Here is a 20,101-nt window from a genome sequence, read left to right on the forward strand (position 1 = left end):
TCAGCAACAAATTGTTGCTGTTTTTTTGTGTTGAATATATGCTATATGGTAATTTATGGACCTAATAGGTATCTAAAGCCATTTGCGCATAACAAAATATGTATTTTTTCAAAGTATAGTAATTGTTGAACTGAAATCCGGAATGGGTTAAGTTTGAGAACCAAGGTACCACTGTATATAGAAATGAGCGAACCAGTGATATTTTAGGGAGCAGGCTAGCAGGTGGGGCTCATTACTTACATCATAGGAGCCTACACAACACAAAACACTGTTGCTGTATGTAGGTTTTATTTTATTTGTTTTTTATCTTATATTTTGGAAATGTACATCCAGGTTTTTTCCTTTAATTTTTTTCTAGAGAGAGTAGGGCCCTAAGCTATTGGTTGTTTATCTTATACGTAAATCCAGCACTGCCACAGGATGAGAGTGGTAAAGTTCAAGTATTGTTCATAATAAACAGAACTTGAGCTCTAGTTTCCTTATTGCCTTGTTTATAATGCAGAAGGGCAATCTGTTAGTTTAAGGGTTTTAAATTCAGAAAGTAAAGGTGAAAATACACATTAGCAGCTTAATGTGCAGTGAGGTCATTTTCAAGTCACATTAGCATATCTGCTTACCGGTAACTGCTGTTTTCAAATGGGATGGCAGCTGGTTTGAGAAGAAAGCACATCAGATGAGTATTTCTACAGGTTACACATGGATTGGGGCTAGTATCATGTGCAAATGGCTTCAAACACCATTGGTGGGAGCCCACTGGAGCCAGAGTAAATGGTTATGTGTACACAGCCATAGTTAATCTTGAAGTAGGGTTTCACATTGAGGATATTGCTACAACCATTTTTTGTAGCACTTGCTGAACATTCCTCCACTCCAGTTTCACTCAACCTTGCATTTTTATGTTCTTCTCTCTCACAGACACATCCCATGCTCTCATTCGCCAATCGTATTTGATGCAATTCATGTTTATTTTGTATGTAGTCAAGTATAAAAAAGCAGCATATAAAGGAGCCCTTAGAGCCATTTCTGAAAACACTTCTGTCTACTTGTCTGTAGGGCAAGTGGAAATTGTGTTTTTCAGTAAGGATTTTTTACATGGGAAAAATACAGAGTAGACCTATGGAAATTAATGCATATATTTCTATCTACATAAAGAAGTAATGTTGTCATTGTATAGCCCCCATTGGTGCCACATCCGCCGAGACCATATAACACCAGTCTTGAAAGACCTACATTGGCTCACAGTACGTTTCCGAGCACAATTCAAAGTGTTGGTGCTGACCTTTAAAGCCCTAAACGGCCTCGGTCCTGTAACCTGAAGGAGCGTCTCCACATCCATCGTTCTGCCCGGACACTGAGGTCCAGTGCCAAGGGCCTTCTGGCAGTTCCCTTGCTACGAGAAGCCAAGTTACAGGGAACCAGGCAGAGGGCCTTCTCGGTAGTGGCGCTCTCCCTGTGGAATGCCCTCGCACCAGATGTCAAAGAAAACAACAACTACCAGACTTTTAGAAGACATCTGAAGGCAGCCCGTGTTTAGGGAAGCTTTTAATGTTTGATGTATTACAGTATTTTAATATGTACTACACATTATTGGCCAGCCACTTCCAGATCCATGCAGGAACATTTCTTATCAGCTGAAAAACACAGCTGATTGAAAAACAACACTTATCTAGTCGCTGGCTGGGTTTGCAGGAACAAAGTCCAAATGCCACACCTGCTTCCCAAACTCTCCCTCCTCCCATGGACCACTTGCTGGACAGGTCTTAACAGACTACTTATTTATTTATTTATATTTATTTACTTAGGGTTTTTTCCTGCCTGTTTCAGCAATTGTAATGCACTGAGCTGCATATTTGTGGTGGGATTCACTGTCACGCTATTACAGACATTCTTCCTGCACAAGCATTGCAGCTTGCTGGATGGAACAATCTCTTTTCCCCTCCTCCCATGTGCTGTTCTTGGGGGTTCTCCTGACTCCCTCTCTCCGAACCAATTGCAGGTGGTGTGGGGGTATGTGCGGCAAAGAGAGGAGGCAAAGCCTCATTGCACAGGTGGAAGTCCTTGTTTAGGGCTGATGCTGATGCTGTGTGTTGGGTGAATCCCACCCTACATGATTGTTAATCTGTGTGTGTGCGTGCCTGCACACTTCATTCATATTTGATTGCAATTTGAATTCTCTTGAAATAAAAGAAACAATAAAAAGACAACTTGAAATATAAATATTTAATGTGGTGGATGTGTCATTGCCTGTCTTTAACCGCAAACCCACAAACTTGCCACAAACCACATGAATGAAGTCTGGGATCACCTGATTCATAGGAGCCAACTCCTAGGGACCCCCATGATGAAATATTTGAGGGGTCTGCCCCCCAAGTTGATGGGCATTGCCATTCAAATGGTGTGTGTGCACTGCATCATGTGATTGATTATGCAAACTGGGGCTTACCTGGGCCCCCACAATATTTTATTCAAGCTGCACCCCTGTCCTGTCCTGATCTAGCCACAGAAATACATTTCAAGAGAGGGGCTGTGACAATGTCTTGTGGCACCTGAAAGCGTAACAATTTCTTTATGGCATAATCTTTTGTGAAGCGGAGTCCACTTAATCAAATGCATAGAATATTATTTATCTATCTATTTATTGAAAGCATAAATAAAGTGCAAATTTTTTTCTTTAAGGAAACCCCTCTAATCTGTGTGCAACATTAAAACAATAAACCAGGGGCCGACAACCTAAGGCCCATGGGCCAGTAGTGGCCCATGGGGCTCATCTATCCGGCCCATGGCAACCCCTGCCACGCCCCACTCCCCACTCTTACCAGCACAGTGTGGGGACCGACTTCCAGGTTGATGGCACCTGTGCGCATGCTCACGAGTGCTCCTCCGACCCGGAAGAGCGTGCGTGTGCACATGCTCCGGCCCATCTTCTGATGGACGGATCGTGAACCGGCCCATTGTTCGCTAAGCTTGCCAACCCCTGCAACGAACCATCACCATCATAATTTTTAAATAATAATTTTATAATTTGTACCCCGCCCATCCTTTTAATGCTGATGAAAGGAGAAATCTGGGAAGAACAGCTCCCATTATGCTGCTGGCAGCCTCTCCTACACCGAGTGCAGCCATGACTCGCTGTTCCAGGAGGGACAGGCTGGTCTCAGACTTCATTGAATGGGAATGGACCTCCTGATTATTGAGAGCAATATGGGCAATGGCACCTGGGCAGGCTACAGGTGTCAGCATCCACCATATCACTGGTGGTAGTCCCAAGAACTTCACTATCTCCACCAGCCAGTGCAGCATCTCACTGAGCTGCATTAACAACAGACATTATGTGTATTTTATGTGTACAGTGGTACCTCGGGTTAAGAACTAAATTCATTCTGGAGGTGTGTTCTTAACCTGAAACTGTTCTTAACCTGAGGTACCACTTTAGCTAATGGGGCCTCCTGCTGCCGCCTTGCCACCGGAGCACAATTTCTGTTCTCATCCTGAAGCAAAGTTTTTAACCCGAGGTACTATTTCTGGGTTAGCGGAGTCTGTAACCTGAAGCATCTGTAACCTGAAGCGTCTGTAACCCGAGGTACCAGTGTATTTTAATGACCAGAATAGAGTGAAAGATTATGAGTGGCCAGGGCCGGATTTAGGTTTGATGAAACCTTAAGCTACTGAAGGTAATGGGGCCCTTTATATGTCTAGCTGTCCTTTGTCATCAACAAATTCTCTCTGTTTTTGTGTGTGTTGAATATATGTTATATGGTAATTTATGGACCTATCCATGCAAGCAGTCCATGCAGAATGTAGGCACCCTATATATAGAAATGAGCAATCCAGTGATATTTTAGGGAGCAGGTTAGCAGGCGGGGCTCATTACTTACATCATAGGAGCCTACACAACACAAAACACTGCTGCTGTATGTAGGTTTTATTTTATTTGTTTTTTATCTTATATTTTGGAAATGTACATGCAGCTTTTTAAAAGGTTTTTTTTGGGGGGGGGGCAAGAGAGTGGGACCCTAAGCTATAGCTTGTAAATCCGGCACTGGTCATGGCAGCAAAGAGAATGTGTGTATGAATTTAGCAGTGCTTAGTTTATTTTTTTAGTTGCTGTCCTCTTAATGTTGTTACTACTGTTTTATCGATTACAAATGTCATATTGATTTGTCGCTCATACAATATGACTTTTGCTCTCATTGTGGTTTATCTTATTTTTTTAAGTTGCTGCTTTGTTGACAGTGTATTATAGACCACAATTGTTTTATTGATGACTTGTTAATTATTTTATTTGATGTTCTGCTATGTTCTTGTTGTTTATTGTTTGTAATCTGCTTTGGAATTCATTTGAACGAAAAGCGGGATAGAAAGACAATCAAGGTAATTTGTTGGCTGCAAATTTTGGTGGGGGGGAGAATGTATGCTTCTCTGAAAGGGAAGCATTATCTGTCTTCCTAACATGCTGCTGTCAGAGGGAAATGTCACTGTTAAAGGGAGCCTTTTGCAGCAGGAGTTTGCAATGTATGAAAGAACCTGAAACGTCTAAGATAAGCAGTCAGGTCATACCTGGACTAGGACCAACTCAAACCTAACGAAAGCGACTCAGCTACGCTTGGCAAAGAAAAAGCGCTTTATATGCGTTGAATACGCATTCTAACACTTGTGACATCAGATGGCGCTGTGGAGTTCTGTTTTTGCCAACCCGATTTCTCATTCAACGTTAACGACGGGTTTAACCAAAACGCTTCTTTGATGTGTCTAGATCCAGCCCAGAAAACGTCGTCGAGATGTGAAACAAGTGGGGTGGGGTGAAAGTGGGTAGCCTAAATGCTCAATTCCCTTATTTCCGGGAGGGTGGACTCACTGAACTTAATCCCTCATACGAGAAGTGAAAGCACTTCTTCGTGTTTTCCTTTGGTTTCGTTTTGCTGCTGGCTCACAAGCGGGGATTGCATGCTTCTTGATGCTCGCGCTTTCTACTTCTCAGGTAAGGCTTTTCCCAGAGGTGTTTTTTTTTTTTTTTTTTTTTTTTGCTTCGGTCGCCCGTTTGAGAAAGCTGCAAAGGTCTTGCGAGGCTGGAGCGAAATCGAGTTCCTCTTGCAACGACAGCGCTTAGAAACCGGAGTGGGAGAATCCGATCCAGGCTGCGTGGCGTCAAGAATCGGGTCATAGCTGTCAACGTTTCCCTTTTTTTAAGGGAAATTCCCTTATTCCGAATAGGATTCCTCGCAAGAAAAGGGAAAAATTGACAGCTATGCTGAGGGTGCCTACTAGAGGGTGTGCTTCGGGATGAACGCTGTCCCCTTTCCTTTAAATCCAAAGCAGATTCTGGATTGGGAGCTGAGGAGCTGCGGGTAAAGCAGAGTCCCTTTCCTTTGCCAGCCATTTCCCTTCTCAAAATCGCCTCCAGGTGCAGTTTAAGAATGCCTGGAGTGTACTCGCTGGATGCCAGCACTGATTTCGGCTCAGTTGCTGTTGTTGTTTCGTCGTTTAGTCGTGTCCGACTCTTCGTGACCCCATGGACCAGAGCACGCCAGGCACTCCTGTCTTCCACTGCCTCCCGCAGTTTGGTCAAACTCATGCTGGCTCAGTTGCATCTTGTGGCAAATCCGTTCGGCTCTGCTGTACACAACGGAGTTCCTCTTTCCTAAGAACTAATGCACAGCTTAGCTATTGATTGAGTTTCTTCCAGAGAACCATAGTTGGCAGGGAAGGGGGGGTGGGGTTCAGGAAGAAAGTGATTGGACGCCTTAACAACTCTTCCCCCCACCCCCGTTCCTAAAGTAATGCAAAACAGTTTATCCGGAAGGGATGCTTCTTGATTTTTTGTTTTTGCAACGTGACAGTTTTGCTCCTTGGGGTGCAAATACTGTACATGGAGTGGTTGGTATTCACATCAGTTTGACTTAGACTTGACCCAGTGGCGTAGCGTGGGTTGTCAGCACCCGGGGCAAGGCAAGTAATTTGCGCCCCCTAACCCGTGGATTTGCGCCCCCTAACCCATGGATTTGCCCTAACCCCAGATGTTGCGCCCGGTGCGGCCCGCCCCCCCTGCACCCCCCACGCTACGCCACTGACTTGACCCATTGAAATGAATGGGCCTGGCTTAATTATGCTCATTAATGTTAATAGCTGTACCCTGAGGAAAACTGAGTTTGAAGACAACATCCTTTGAATTACTGCCCATCTCCTAAATGAAAGGGTTTGTTTTCCTGAAGCCTTTTATTTGCCCTGTAGGGCAAAGCCTAGCCAGTTATTATAAGGCGGATGCTGAAGCGCATACTCTCCATTGCATAAGGAGAACGTTGAGTTTTGTTTACGTGGGAATGACTTATCTGACTTTGTACCTGGATGAAACTGGTCTTCATAATGATACAAAGGTTGTGAACCATCCGCAATCTCTGCCCAAGATCCCATGTGGTTCCAGGTGCTCACCCAGGGTCGTGTTTCCATTGAGAACGAAACGCAGTGGAGGCTGCAGTGTCTTTAAGAAATATGGCTTAATTACACATTTTTACGCCTGAGTTTTTAGGGACGCGGGTGGCACTGTGATCTAAACCACAGAGCCTAGGGCTTGCCGATCAGACGGTCGGCAGTTCGAATCCCCATGACGGGGTGAGCTCCCGTTGCTCAATCCCTGCTCCTGCCAACCTAGCAGTTTGAAAGCACATCAAAGTGCAAGTAGATAAATAGGTACCTCCCTGGCAGGAAGGTAAACGGCGTTTCCATGCGCTGCTCTGGTTCACCAGAAGCAGCTTAGTCATACTGGCCACATGACCCGGAAGCTGTATGCCGGCTCTCTCGGCCAATAAAGTGAGATGAGTGCCGCAACCCCAGAGTCGTCCGTGACTGGACTTCACGGTCAGGGATCCCTTTACCTCTACACCTGAGTTTAGATGAAGATGGTGCAGATCTTACAGCACTGTCATCTCAAGAGGCCTTTTCTTTGTCTAATTATTGTTGCTGGGTTGGGAGAGTTTGGTTGTTTGTGTGCTTATTGCTGTTGAGCACTCAACAGAAGGTCTCTCTCTTCATCAGGGTAAAAATCTGATTGGCCTTGGATGGCCAACAGATCCATATGCTGATCTTGCAGACAAGGCGGCGCTGTCCAGAAGAGCTAAATCTGAGGGACTGTAATGGAGGGAGGATGGACTTGTTACATGTAGTTAGCAAATGTTTGCTTTAACTGATTAACATTTAAATTAATTCCCCCAGATTACAGCTCTGCATTTTCCTTGTACATATCCCCATTTCCTTTAAAAAAATAAATCAGCTCGAGTTGTTCAGTTTTTAAAAAATAATGGGGAGGAGGAGTAAGACAACTTCCCTCTAATGTTCTACTATAAAAAATAAGGCATCTGCCTCTCTCAATATTCCCATGCAATCTAACAGAGTTGTCTCACTCCATTAGACTGCATAGGGAGTATAGATACAGATGGAATCCCCCAAACCTATGGAGACAAAAGTGCTCACCCCTTGCAGACAAGCCATGGGACACCCCCATACCTCATGCAGAGTTTCAGGGGTGCCTCCTCTTTACTACCATGGGTTGTGAATGCACCTGGACTTTTTCGAAGCTTGTGAATGGGGCTGCAAACCTAGAGGGTGGAATTTGGGGCCAGCTTCAGTTTTCACTATAATTCATGCACTTTGTGGAATTTGTCTTTCAGTTTTATGTTCCCAGAAACAGCACTATTTTTTTAAGCATCTTCAATTTTTCAAGTGGCTTTGTTTCTTAACTTCCTTCCTTAACAAGTAACATGCCTCTCTCCTGAGGTTTGACTTGCGGTTAACTGAACAGCATTAATCCTTCGGGTCCATGCCTGCTGAAATTAATTTGATTCGGTTTCATATTCTTCATCCCCTAAGGCTTGGCTAAGGACCAGACTTGAAAGGAAGGGCCGTAGGTAAATTGTAGATCATCTGCTTTGCAGGCAGAAGGTCCCTGGTTCAATTCCTGACGTCTCCAGGTAGGTAATGTGCCTGATCTGAACCCATGGAAAGCCACTGCCAGTCAGTGCAAACAACATTGAGTTAGATGGAATAATTGTTTTATTCAGTATGAGGCAGCTCCCTATGTTTCCTATGCTGGTGGGTGTTTGTTTATTATTTATTTAATTTATATACCACCATATACCCAGAGGTCTCAGGGCATTTCACAGAACAAAATCAAAATATAAAACCACAAAATAAAAAATAAAAATAAAAACAACAGCCCAATAACTGCCCCCCCAAAAAAAACATTTTAAAAGGGCATCAGATGTTAATTAAATCAGTCAAATGCCTGGTGTTCCAGAGGTCGGTCAGGGCTTCAACGGGGGTGCTAGTCATATCAGCCAGAAATCCCCTCAGAGCCATTTCGAATCCCACTTGACCCATCAGCCTCTGAGGGCTAATAGATCCCCTGCCTCTGTGGAGGGGAGAAGGTGCTGATAACCTAGCATATTTTTCGCTCTATAGGACGCGCTTTTTCCCCTCCAAAAATTAAGGGGAAATGTGTGTGCGTCCTACAGAGCAAATTCAGGCTGCGCGGCTAAGCCCAAGGCCAGAACAGGGAGACAGAGCACTGCGCAGCTCTCCATCTCACTGTTCTAGCTTGGGGTTAGCTGCACAAAGCCTCTGCAGGGCAGCGGGATGAAGGCACCCCGCTGCCCTGCGGAGGCTTCAAAGGCTGTCCCCGAAGCCAGAACAGCGAGACGGAGCGCTGCGCAGCTTGGGGATGGCTGCGCAACTCCCGCTGCGCTCTGGGGGCTTCAGGCAGCTATCTGCAAGCCTTCGGAGTGCAGCAGGAGTTCCCGCTGCGCTCCGAAGGCTTACAGATAGCCGCCTGAAGCCTGGAGAGCGAGAGGGGTCGGTGCACACCGATCCCTCTTGTTCTCCAGGCTTCACTTCGCTGGAGAGGCGCTCGCTGCACAGTTTTGCCTCTCTGCACAGCGCCCCTTCAGCGAAGTGGGAGGAGAAATGGAAGGGGGTCCGTTTCTCCTGCCGCTTCGCTGAAGGGGCGCTGAGCAGAGAGGGGGAGATTTTTTTTTTCCTGTTCTCCCCCTCCTATGGTCTGGAGCATCCTATGGTCCGGTGCATCCTATAGAGTGAAAAATACGATAAATCTCAACAGAAAGTGATCTGACTATGACTGATGTCTATGTCCCCCACCTTCAAATCACCATCTTTGTGCCCAGTCAAGAAAACAAGGTCCAGAGCGTGACCTGTGCATTGGGCCAGTGACATGTTGGGAGAGCCCCATGGTTGTCATGGCGGCCATGAGGTCCTGAGCCGCCCCAGAACCAGCTGCCTGGGCATGGATGTTGAAGTCTCCCAGTACCAGCAGTCTGGGAGTTCTCAACACCACCTCTGAGACCAGCTCAGTCAGTTCAGACCGGGAGACTGCTGGGCAGTGAGACAGGCGGTAAACCAGCAGAATCCCTAATCTGTCCCGATTGCCCAACACCAGGAACACCCACACACCCTGGACAGAGAGTTTGGAGATGGAGAGACTCTACAGACCACAGCAACTCCCCCTCCTCGACCCTTGAGCCTGGCCTGATGCTGTACTGAGTACCCAGGTGGACACAGCTGGGTGAGACCGACTCCACCCTGTTCACCCACCCAGGTTTCAGTGATACATGCCAGATCAGCCTCCTCATCCATTATCAGATCATGGATGAGGGAGATTTTATTCTGGGCAGACCTGGCATTCAACAGCAGCAGTTGCAGACCCGAGGGCTGGCTGATATGACAACAACAATTCCCTAGATTGAAGGGGGGGTGGGCTGGCACACGGCCTGGTCACTAACTGCCTGTGCCATGTGCCCCTTACCTGGCCTGCCCCTCCTCCCACGCCATACCTCCCTCTACCCAGTGGTGAAGCTGCATGCTCCACTACTGGGGGCGGAGAGCAGGCAGGGGCGTGGTACGTGGGGGCAGTGTGCAGTGCGTGTCCAGGGGGGCTGCCATGATAGCAACCTGCCGGAATAGTGGTGCTGGGGACGGTCCGCTCCCTCTGCACTCCTGTTCCTCCGCCAGTGCCTCTATCCGCAACCACTTTTATTGGGTCTCTCTCCCCCCCCGCCCGCTCTCCCCTGCTCCTCTCCTCCCAGGCACATCCCACAAAATGCCCTTACAACTCAGTTAAAAACAGTTAAAACACTTTAAAAAACCTTTAAAGGATATAAAAAACAATTTAAAAGAAGAAGCCCTCTCTGCTGAGCAGCGGCAGCAGCAGCAGTCCTTATAGAACCTGTCAGGACCCGCCCTGGGCCAGGTGGATAGAGGCAGGAGCAGGACCCTAGGGCTCTCAGCAGGGTTTTAAGCAACAGCTGGGCTGGGGAGGAGCCAGATTAGGTTTGTGGCATGGGAAGCCTTTAACTGGGTTGTGAGGGGGTTTTTTTGCCCTGAGGTACTATTTCTGGGTTAGCGGAGTCTGTTACCTGAAGCGCCGGTAACCTGAAGCATCTGTAACCCGAGGTACCACTGTATATAGGATTGTTCCTAACCAGGTTCAGTCACAGAGGTCAAGCGGGCATAAAAACCCAAAGCTGGCCTGTTCAGTTTTTGTTTCTGTTTCGATTTTTGGTCATTTGCCCAAAAATGTCAAGGACAAAGGCCAGGATTTCCTGCTCAACCTTTCTTTAAAAAAATGCTGTGCACTTTCGGAGCTGGGCTCCACCTCTGGACCTCTGCCATGGCTCCTTGGCTCTCTGAGGACCTCAGCTCAAGGATGGGAATTTCCTGCTTTTGTGTTTTCATGCATCTTATCATTTGTATTTGTATTACTGGGTGGAATCTCCCTTTCAGTTCTTAGATAGTTTGAGAGCAGAGTTTGCTGTGGTGTGACCTAGAGATAAAGCTGCAGGCTGGAGAGCCAGAGAAGTAGAGCACAATGTTTGATTTCTGCTTGAATCTGAGGCTGCTGCTATGGGAGAAACAAGACCCTCTTGGGGTGTTAATGCTGTGAGCCCCTCCACCATAGGCTCAGGTTGCATATATGTGTAAATAAACCATATTTCAGAAAAGCACCACAGTCTCCGCTGGGCCTCATTTCCAAAAGGAAACATGGATACTGGCTAAGCTCCTGGAACTCCTGGGATCTCATACTGCTTGGAGATTGGGGTGGCATGCAGCAATATACCGGAAATCTGCATCCAATGCAGATATAGTCTTAGTTTTTCTTGTTTCTTCCTGTTGCAAACTTGGTAACTGGTGATAAGGAACCTTGAACAGGATACTCTTGTCTTGTCTGTAAGATATGAGCAGCACCCCCTCTGTTGGTAGAAAAGATAATGACATGGTAGATCCTTATTCAATAGCAGAATGGACCTATGCTATTTTTTCTGGCAAGGAAGTTGCTTCAGAGATAGTGTTCTGGGATTCAAACCTTAGGAATTGTTGTTATTCATGTTTATAGCATGATAACCTAAAGTCTAAATTGTAGGGAGTTGGAATGCAGCCTCTTGGGTCTCGTTGGGTCACCATCCTCTTGCCCACTGGAGCAAATAAAGAACCTCACGTTCAGCAGGGAATGTAAGCAAATAATGTAGAGGGAATTTCAAAATGGGTCCCTACCTGTAGTAGTCTGAAGCCATACAGCCATCTTCTGCCATCTTAGGTTTCTGCCACCTCATTTGCATAGAGGAGGCCTGTGCTTGGCAATGTTTCTACGTGCTGGAAATGAGCAGCCTTTATATGAATGTTGGTCTTGCACTGAGGTTGGTAGACAGTGGCCACAGAGCACTGTTGTACTAGTCATGGTTCTCCCCAAAGAATTTTGGAAACTGTAGCTTGTTCCCCTGTTTCTTTCACAGAGGGCTTTAACAATTAATCCCTCTTGCCAGGAAACCCTGGGAATTGTAGTTCTGTGAAGGGCATACAGTCATATCTTGGCTCTCAAACGCCTTGGCTCCTGGACAAATTGACTCCCGAACAATCGAAACCCGGATGTGAGTGTTCTGGTTTTCGAACGATTTTTGGAAGCCAAACGTCCAGTGTGGCTTCCAATTGGCTGCAGGAGCATCTCCTGGCTGCTCCTGCAGCCAATTAGAAGCTGCACCTTAGTTTTCAAATGGTTTCGGGAGTCGAACAGAGTCCCAGAACAAGGTATGACTGTAGAGTTCTCTTAAGAACTCTCAGCACCTGTAACAAACTATGCTCCCAAGGATTCTTCAGGGGAAGCTGTGACTGTTTAAAAGGGTATAACCAGTGCTTTTTTTCCTAAAAAAATGTTTAGGGGTAGTCTCATTTTCCTACTCATATTGAAATACTGCCCCTCAATGAGGCCAAATGTAAATTCACAAAATGTTTAGGAGTATGCGTCCCCCCAGAAAAAAACCACTGGGTTTAACAGTGCTTTAATGAAAGAGGATGACGTGGCCAAAATATCCCAATATGATCTCAGTTCCTCACAAGACTTTACTGGATGTATGTACACGCAGATACAATAAGTATTTCTCAGGAGACTATCAGAAAGGGACAACACTAAAAAATTAGGGGTGGCCAACAAGGGACACTGTTGAATTGATACATTAAGAGAGGTTGACACCAGCACCACCAGCCCCCCCTCTAGGCCTTCCATACTTTGCAGTTTTAAGAGCTGGTTGAGTATAACTTGTAAAACCCTGTAATTCAACCATAGTGCCCTCTTTTGCCCAAGTTTCTTGAAGAAAGATGATATCATGTGTTTGTAGACAGGAACAGAAATCACTGTAAATCAATGCAAGAGGATGATGTGGCCAAAATATCTGTGCCCCACTGGATTTGAAGGCCTCCATCCCCAATGGGTACCTTTCAAATATATGAGCAGTTGTTGTTTTTTATGCCTCCTTCCAGGAATTTCTTCCCTTCCGCAAGAAGTAGGGAAGACTCCCTTCTGTGACTGACACCCAGTCACGTTCACGCTTGCTGATTGCCAGCCCCTTCATATTATGAAGCAGTAGCAGACAATGCAGTGATGACATTTACCTGACTTCCCAAAAGGTGTCTCACTGCCGCTTACTGGGAAGGAGAGAGCAGCACAATGCAGACATACCTGCAAGAGCACCAGACTGGCTTTGCTGGTGCATTTGCATTGTGATGGCAGTGACTCACCTGCTGGGAGGTCAGGTAAGCACCTCCATACCATTCACTACTGTTACAAAGTGATTTCACACTTATCCAACATGTTCTTTGTTCTGCAATATTTTTGGTGTGTTTTTTTTAAAGGAACTTCAGAGGTAGAATGTGAAGGACTCTGTTGGAAGTGGTCTTCTTTCAAATCCGTTTCAACTGCATGAAAATGGAGGAGGACTCTCACAAATCCTCTTTTCTCAACAGGTGAACAACGAGGTCTTTCTCAGGTGTGCGACATGGTGTCAGAAACCTCTTCCAGCAGCAGGGCTGGCCTGTAGCACTATTTCAACATCGTCCCGATGGCATCCCTCCAGCTCTTACCTCTGTGCTTCCTATTAGTAACCACTCAGGGATCTAGTGGTAAGCATTCCTGTGCCCATTGGTGACTGTGGGGTGCTTTGGAATTATCTTTTGCTCTTATTTTTGCCTTTCATTGCATAGGGATAGGAGATAGCCCCAGCTTTCAATACTAAAAATATGTATCAGCTGCTCTGTGTTCAGGTATTCTGAGCTATTAAGCACATTTCTGAAAAATGAGAGCTGTATTTTCTGCATTTCAGTAATATTACATAAATCTTGGTACAACTACAGCCATGGTGCATAAATCCTGATTAAGTACAGCTATGCAAATTCTCTTGCCATGTGTACCTTTCTAAGGGATGCTGGGCAGAAAAATGAGACTGGTGTTGACCTCCAGAAGTTGGACTACAGGTCCCATAATCCCTCACCATTGGCCATGCTGGCCAGGACTGATGGAAGTTGGAGTCCCACAATATATTGAGGAACACAGGCTCTGCTCTCATCAATGGGTTGTGCTTTGCAGATTGCGTACAAAGTGGTCCTTATGTGCTAATTTATGCTCCCTACCTATTGCTGTTGGTGATGGATTATATACTTTCCTGGCCAGTGCTCCAAACCGGATTTAAATGATTGAGTATTATAAATTCAACACCCTTGTAGCTTGTCTCCTGTTACTATTTTCTCCACAGCTTTATACTCCGACATGCATTTGTACAGGAGTAAGATGTTCAGCCCAAACCCACTCAGCATTTTATGGTACAAGCCTACACATGTCTACTCAGAAGTATGCACCAATGAGACTCCTTCTTCCCCAAATGAATGCCTTCCAGGTGTTCTGGACTATAGCTCCCATCAGTACCAGCCTGCATGGCTAATGGTGAGGGATTATGGGAGCTGTAGTCTAACTTCTGGAGGTCAGCATTAATCTCATCTTTCTGTCCAGCATCCCTTAAAAAGGATGGAAATTCCAGGTGGAGGAAGGCTTGTTTACGTTAACTGGTGGCAGTTCATTATGCCTTAGGATTGTACCTTTTGCCAGCCTTAGGGTACAATCCTTATCTCAAGGGCTAAAACAGCCTTCACTAAACTTCCCTCCAAATGTTGTGGACTACAGCTTCCATCAGAGAGGCCAAGAGGTGGAGATGAGTCAGGCTGGTGAAGAGTCATACTGTAGGTGTCTTTTCCTCCTGCTCTGACAAATTCCCATTCCCCCCCCCCATCTCCCAGAACCAGGAGAGGCATGAAAGGGGAGGAGCAAAGACAGGCACACAGGTGCAGTCTCTGATTGCTTGGGGGGGGAATCCCAGAGATGAGGGGACTTTGGAAGCTGTGGGGAGGTGGGGGTCTTCAGTCTCAACAACTGCTTCACAGGAGTAAGACCTACTAGAGATGAGTCGCTGTGCTTATTAGGCCTGACACTCCTGTGCAGATTATAGTTTTGGTAATAAAGAGTTAATTTCAACTTTCACGTTGTGATTTACTGCTGGTTTGCTTCTGACACTGAGCTACAGCCATCCCTGACTGACAGATGCAGCTGACCTTGGCTGTCGTAATAGTGCCTTTTAATCGCCTGTTTCAGTGCTTGAATCAACTGATGCATTTGCTATGTCTCCCCACCCCATTTTCTCTCAGACTTCCCTACTTTCACGTGTGATAAAGATGTTACTGCAGCACTTGGGAAAACCGTTAACCTTACATGTGAGAACAACAAAGCAATGCTAAATGCAACAGTGAAGTTCTGTCATAATGAGACAAGTTGTCCAAAGGAAAGTGACCTCAACTCAATAAGCAATAAATATATTACTGACAATGGAAGAATTTCATTGATGGTGATAAATCAATCTGTTATCCTCGGTGTCCACAAAGTAAAAATATCTGACCAAAGACCTTATCAGTTTTTTTTGGAAGCTGTTAATGGAGATGATCACAAAATTATATATCTAAAGGTTGTTGGTAAGTTTAAGCCAATGAACAACGGACATCAAGAACTCTGGGTTTGATGGAGCATGGGTTGGGGCTGGTGTCAAAAGCAAGGTGATATTAATGAAAATGCATATTGGAGGAAGTGTGGGCATGCTAAACATATAGCAAACCCAGTTCTGTTTCTGAAGAAATAATGACCTTTAGCTGAATGTGGTCCATAATAGTCTGGGAACAATTTCTTTATTGTTCTATTTACATACGTAGGTACCTGGCTGCAAAATTTTCTTCCACCCCAGATAAAGCTGGTGCCAGCCTTTATAAAATTCTAGTGCCAGTTAAAGGCCTATTTATTACACAGAATCATAGAGTTGGAAGGGACCCTTAGGATCATCTAGTCCACCCCCCTGCTATGCAGGTATAGGCAGCTGTCCCATACGGGAATTGAAGCTGCAACTTTGGTGTTATCAACACCACACACTAACAAACTGAACTATTTCCTGAGGCTTTGTGGTGAATTGCTGAGCTTATTATGTTATTTTAGTTTTCTTCAGTCAGTTGTTTGTTTGTTTGCTCACTTATTTCTATACCATCCTTCATCCAAGGATCACAGAGCAGTTTATGATATGAAAACACAAGAATACATATCACAGTAACAAACAAACAAAATACCACCCCTACACACACACACACACACACAGAGAGAGAGAGAGAGCTTACTTTGAAGTAAAATTTACTTCAAAGAATTTACTCAAAGAGAATTTACTACTCAAAGTAAATTCAACAGAATTAATGAACTTAAGTTTGTCATGTCCATTAATTTCAGTGTGTCTGCTCTGAATAGGACTATCTTATGCTTTTAACTACTGATATTGTAACCCACTTTCGGCTTCTTTTTCATAATGCAAAGTGGGGCTAGAAATATTTTAATTAAATTGATTAAATAAGTTACCACCTACATATTTTCCAGCACCGTATTCTGAACCTCAAATCAAAATTCAGAAGGACACTGTGGTGTGCACAGCATCGGGAGGGCATCCACAGAGGCAGCTCTATTGGTTTGGTGACCATGGAACCAACCTGACTCACAATTCAAAACTTGTGTCTTTGAAAAATGAAGATGGCTCATTCTCTCTCATCAGTACTCTTCAGCGGCATTCTCCTGATAGTGGCATGATATGCTGCTCCATCCTCAACAACAACACAAATTGTGATAATCCCCAGGGTGAGTTCAACAAAAATGTCTTGTTGCCTACAGACTAAACTGTCCAGAAAGCCATGGCAGTGACACTGGCTTGGATCCATTTGAAAATCAACTTTAACTTGTACTGTAGTGGAAGATTTTTGGGTGGGGAGTGGGTATTTTGAGGGCAAATTAACTGACAGGAAACTGGTTGTGATTTTGATTATGTTGTGAACTGCCCTGAGATCTATGGATGAAGGGTGGTATACAAATTTAATAAATGAAGAATAAAATAATAATAATCTAGATGGGAATGTGTTTTTGGGGGAGGGGTGAATTGGAAAGAAATGATTGGTGGGTTTAATGTTTGGAGCCCAGAGCCCAGTCTCTGTTCTGTACTGGGGGTCACTTCTAGAGAACCTGTTTATTGAGCATTCATCCTGATTTATTTATTTTTTTGTGGGGATGTTAAGCAATCAATGATGTTGCATTAAGCAATCGTTATCCCACACTTTCTGGTGTGTTTTCCTGTCAGATTAAGTCAGAATTGTGGGGTGGGTGGGTGGGTGAGTTTGTTATGCAAGAGCTCCAGATTAAGTTTAACTGAGCAACCTGAATTTCCTGCCTCAAGAGCCCAGGCTGCCATCTTGATAACACAGCACACAAGTCGTAATTAGCTAGAAGATTTATTGCGATACAAACAATTAGTCTCAGATGTCTAACCAAGCATCTGTGCCTTAGGAGTCAGTTGACCCTTCTGAGGAGTGCATCCTGGTTCTGCAGAATATCCTGAACCTATGTCCCTTATGTCTCTGGGTTTGTTTCCTGTCTAATACCTTTCCCATACGTCTACTCTTTGGGCTCAGGGGATTAATTGCCTCCTCTTCCAGTGAAGAAATGCTACCCCTTCTGCTTTCTGAGCCTGCCTGTGCTTCTTGAGCGAGTTGACTTCCCTCCCTCACACTCTCTGCTAACACCTTATCTACATTCCATTCCTTGTCAGGAGGAGGGGGAGGGGGGCTGCTCCCAGCTGTCTGACTGCTTCCTAACTCATGCTGTATTTCTCTACTTGGGGCAGATGTGTTCATGACATCCTGGTTTGTGATTGAATCCTACCCAAAATAGCAATGGTCTACAAGTGCCCTGAGATTGTGGCCTTAGCTAGTCACTTATTTTGAGCTAGGCCAGCACTGCTCCTTGGAGTAATCATTTCATACCCTCCAACATTTTTCAGATGAAAATAGGGACGTAGTATTCCAACATCATCATCACCATCATCATCATTTTATTATTTATACCCCGCCCTTCTGACTGGGTTGCCCCAGCCACACAGAGCAGATTCCAAGTTATATAAACATTAAACAACTTCCCTGTTGTTTAATGAGATGTCTTCTAAAGGTTGTATAGCTACTTATCTCCTTGGCTCAGGGGTTGGATAACTCCATACCCTCCAACATTTCCCTGATGAAAATAGGGACGTTGTAAGGAAAGTGGGACATTCTGAGATCAAATCAGAAACTGGGACGGCTTCTATAAATCCAGGACTATCCCTGGAAAATAGGGACACTTGGAGGGTCTGTCATTTGCACATCTCCAGGAAGCTTCCAAGCAGGATCCAAGGACCACGGCCTTTCCTTCTGATCTGTCTCCTGCATCTGGTATTCAGGGGTGTACTGCCCCAGAACATGGAGGTTTTATAGGAGGGACTTCCACTGACAGATTCATGATGGAGGAGTGGCGCTGAGGAAAGGGATGTGGGCAGTGGTTTTATGATTATTTGTAGCTTCCTCACTTTTTTGAGGTACTGGTGGCTTGATTATACCTGAGGCTTGAGTATTTCCACATTGTCACAGTCAGTTGTGTCCAAAGATACAATTCACTCCAGATGTTACTTTTTCTCTCTTCCCCTCCTGTACAGATTTTGCTCTTGTTCACGTTGGAAATGAAACAACTACCAATAAAGTATCACAAGATGCAGAAAAGAAAATATTAATTCCGGTTTTCTTCGTTGTTATCCTGGCAGCCATTTGTGCTGTTACGTTTTTTCATTGCAGAAAGAAGAAAGGTCAGTTTTTATAAGAATTGGCTGCAGATTCATGTTTTTCTTCCCAGGATATCATTTGGAAACCTTCCTATGGGGGAGGAAACTTCTCCAGGGAGCTTATATACGTGTGTGTGTGTGTGTGTGTGTGTGTGTGTGTTTGTGTGTGTATTACAAGAAAGATCTGTGTGGAGCATATAATTTACTTATTAGAATAATTGTTCCCCCGCAATCTTTGGGACTCAACACTTCAGTTTTGCCTATAATAAGCCTACCCAGGCACCAGATGATGCTCGGTGTAGCATTTAAATTTCTTCAGCTTGAATCCAGAGGAACTACCACACAGTCCCGCCATGCACCCCAAGTCTGCCTCAAGATGAAACTCTTCCAGTGTGAAGTGTGCCTGGGCTGGGGTGGTGCGAAGGTAGGCATTCCTCGTTGAGCCTTGAGCTGGGTGGCTGTCCTACTGCAGAGTTTAGGCTGGAGAAGTTTTGGCTGCCATGATGAAATCACTACAAAGGCAAAACGTGCTTGCTGTTTTGTAGATGCATGCGCAGGAGTTTGCAGGATTGCAGGAGGACAGAGAAGGTCCCCCTCTCCAAGGGTTCGACTTCACCTGAATACACAAGTCCACCTGAATCAGTGATATCCAGAGTCCAAAGATAAACATGAACACCCGGTTTTACTGCTCTTATGGGGTGGGTGTCTAGACTCTGGCTGGGGGAAAAACATTTGTTTTTCTTTTGGCTTCAACTATTTTTTAAAATTCATCTGTGAAAATACTATATTTGAAGTGAAACTAATAAAATGCCAGAGAAACTGAGCACTGCGACTTGTTACAGCCACATAAAGCGTTTTCACCACCATGGAGTTCAAGCCAAGATTTACGCATACGTGCAGCAAAAAGGCAATACAAACCACAGCATTTCTGTCAAGAGCCCACAACTTGACTTTGAGTGAAAATGTTTAACAGCTTTTACAATAGTTTAGATGAAGTTTCAGCAAAGTATATAAAAACAGTGGCTACCAGGACATAGATGCCTTATTCTCTAAAGAGTGGAATGGATGGGGTAAAAGTAGACAGAAAAATACATAATTCTTCCTCTCCTCCCATCTGATTTGCCTTTTCTGGTTTCCCTTTGTTTTGTCATTCCTCAGGTGCAATAAGGAATAAATGTCTCCAGTGGCTTTTCCTATCTGAAGGTAAATATCTATTAAGTCTGCTAGTTAGTACTGCAGTTAATACAGGAAGAAAGGTGTATACATTGCTCTGGCATTTTCAACATTGGCATGTCATAGAAAAATATTTTATATATTATGCTGATAGGCGAATGATTTCTTAGTTCATTGCAATCAGTGGCATTCTTGCTGTCATCATTATTCTTTCTTTCTCCTAGAGATGATATAGGAATGTCAGTGACAAACCAAATTGAAGCAAATGCAGTGACTGGATCAAGAAACACATGGAAAACTGTAACACTGTGGGACTCTGCAATTCAGATTGCGAAGGCAAGGGACTTCTGCTCTGCAAGCCCATCTTACGACATCTCTAAGCCATTTTAGTG

The 20,101-nt window shown here is 44.8% G+C and overlaps 1 protein-coding gene across 1 annotated transcript; it reads left to right on the forward strand.

The window, feature by feature from the left end:
* Nucleotides 1-4,874: 4,874 nt before the first annotated feature.
* Nucleotides 4,875-20,075, forward strand: LOC310754526 (CD276 antigen-like). The gene is made up of 7 exons (XM_083596536.1): nucleotides 4,875-4,978; nucleotides 13,297-13,452; nucleotides 15,025-15,345; nucleotides 16,283-16,537; nucleotides 18,414-18,560; nucleotides 19,695-19,739; nucleotides 19,934-20,075. Exons 2-7 carry the CDS (start codon nucleotides 13,392-13,394, stop codon nucleotides 19,942-19,944), a joined length of 840 nt encoding a protein of 279 aa, XP_083452662.1. The 5' UTR covers nucleotides 4,875-4,978; nucleotides 13,297-13,391; the 3' UTR covers nucleotides 19,945-20,075.
* Nucleotides 20,076-20,101: the final 26 nt, after the last annotated feature.

Source organism: Podarcis filfolensis (assembly GCF_964270895.1).
Source record: "Podarcis filfolensis genome assembly, chromosome: 2".
Taxonomy (NCBI): domain Eukaryota; kingdom Metazoa; phylum Chordata; class Lepidosauria; order Squamata; family Lacertidae; genus Podarcis; species Podarcis filfolensis.

Coding starts and splice junctions, on each gene's coding strand:
- LOC310754526 (XM_083596536.1), top strand. CDS start 13,392: ATGGCATCCCTCCAGCTCTTACCTCTGTGCTTCCTATTAGTAACCACT. Junction 16,538..18,413: donor AAATTGTGATAATCCCCAGG/GTGAGTTCAACA, acceptor CCTCCTGTACAG/ATTTTGCTCTTGTTCACGTT. Junction 18,561..19,694: donor TCATTGCAGAAAGAAGAAAG/GTCAGTTTTTAT, acceptor GTCATTCCTCAG/GTGCAATAAGGAATAAATGT.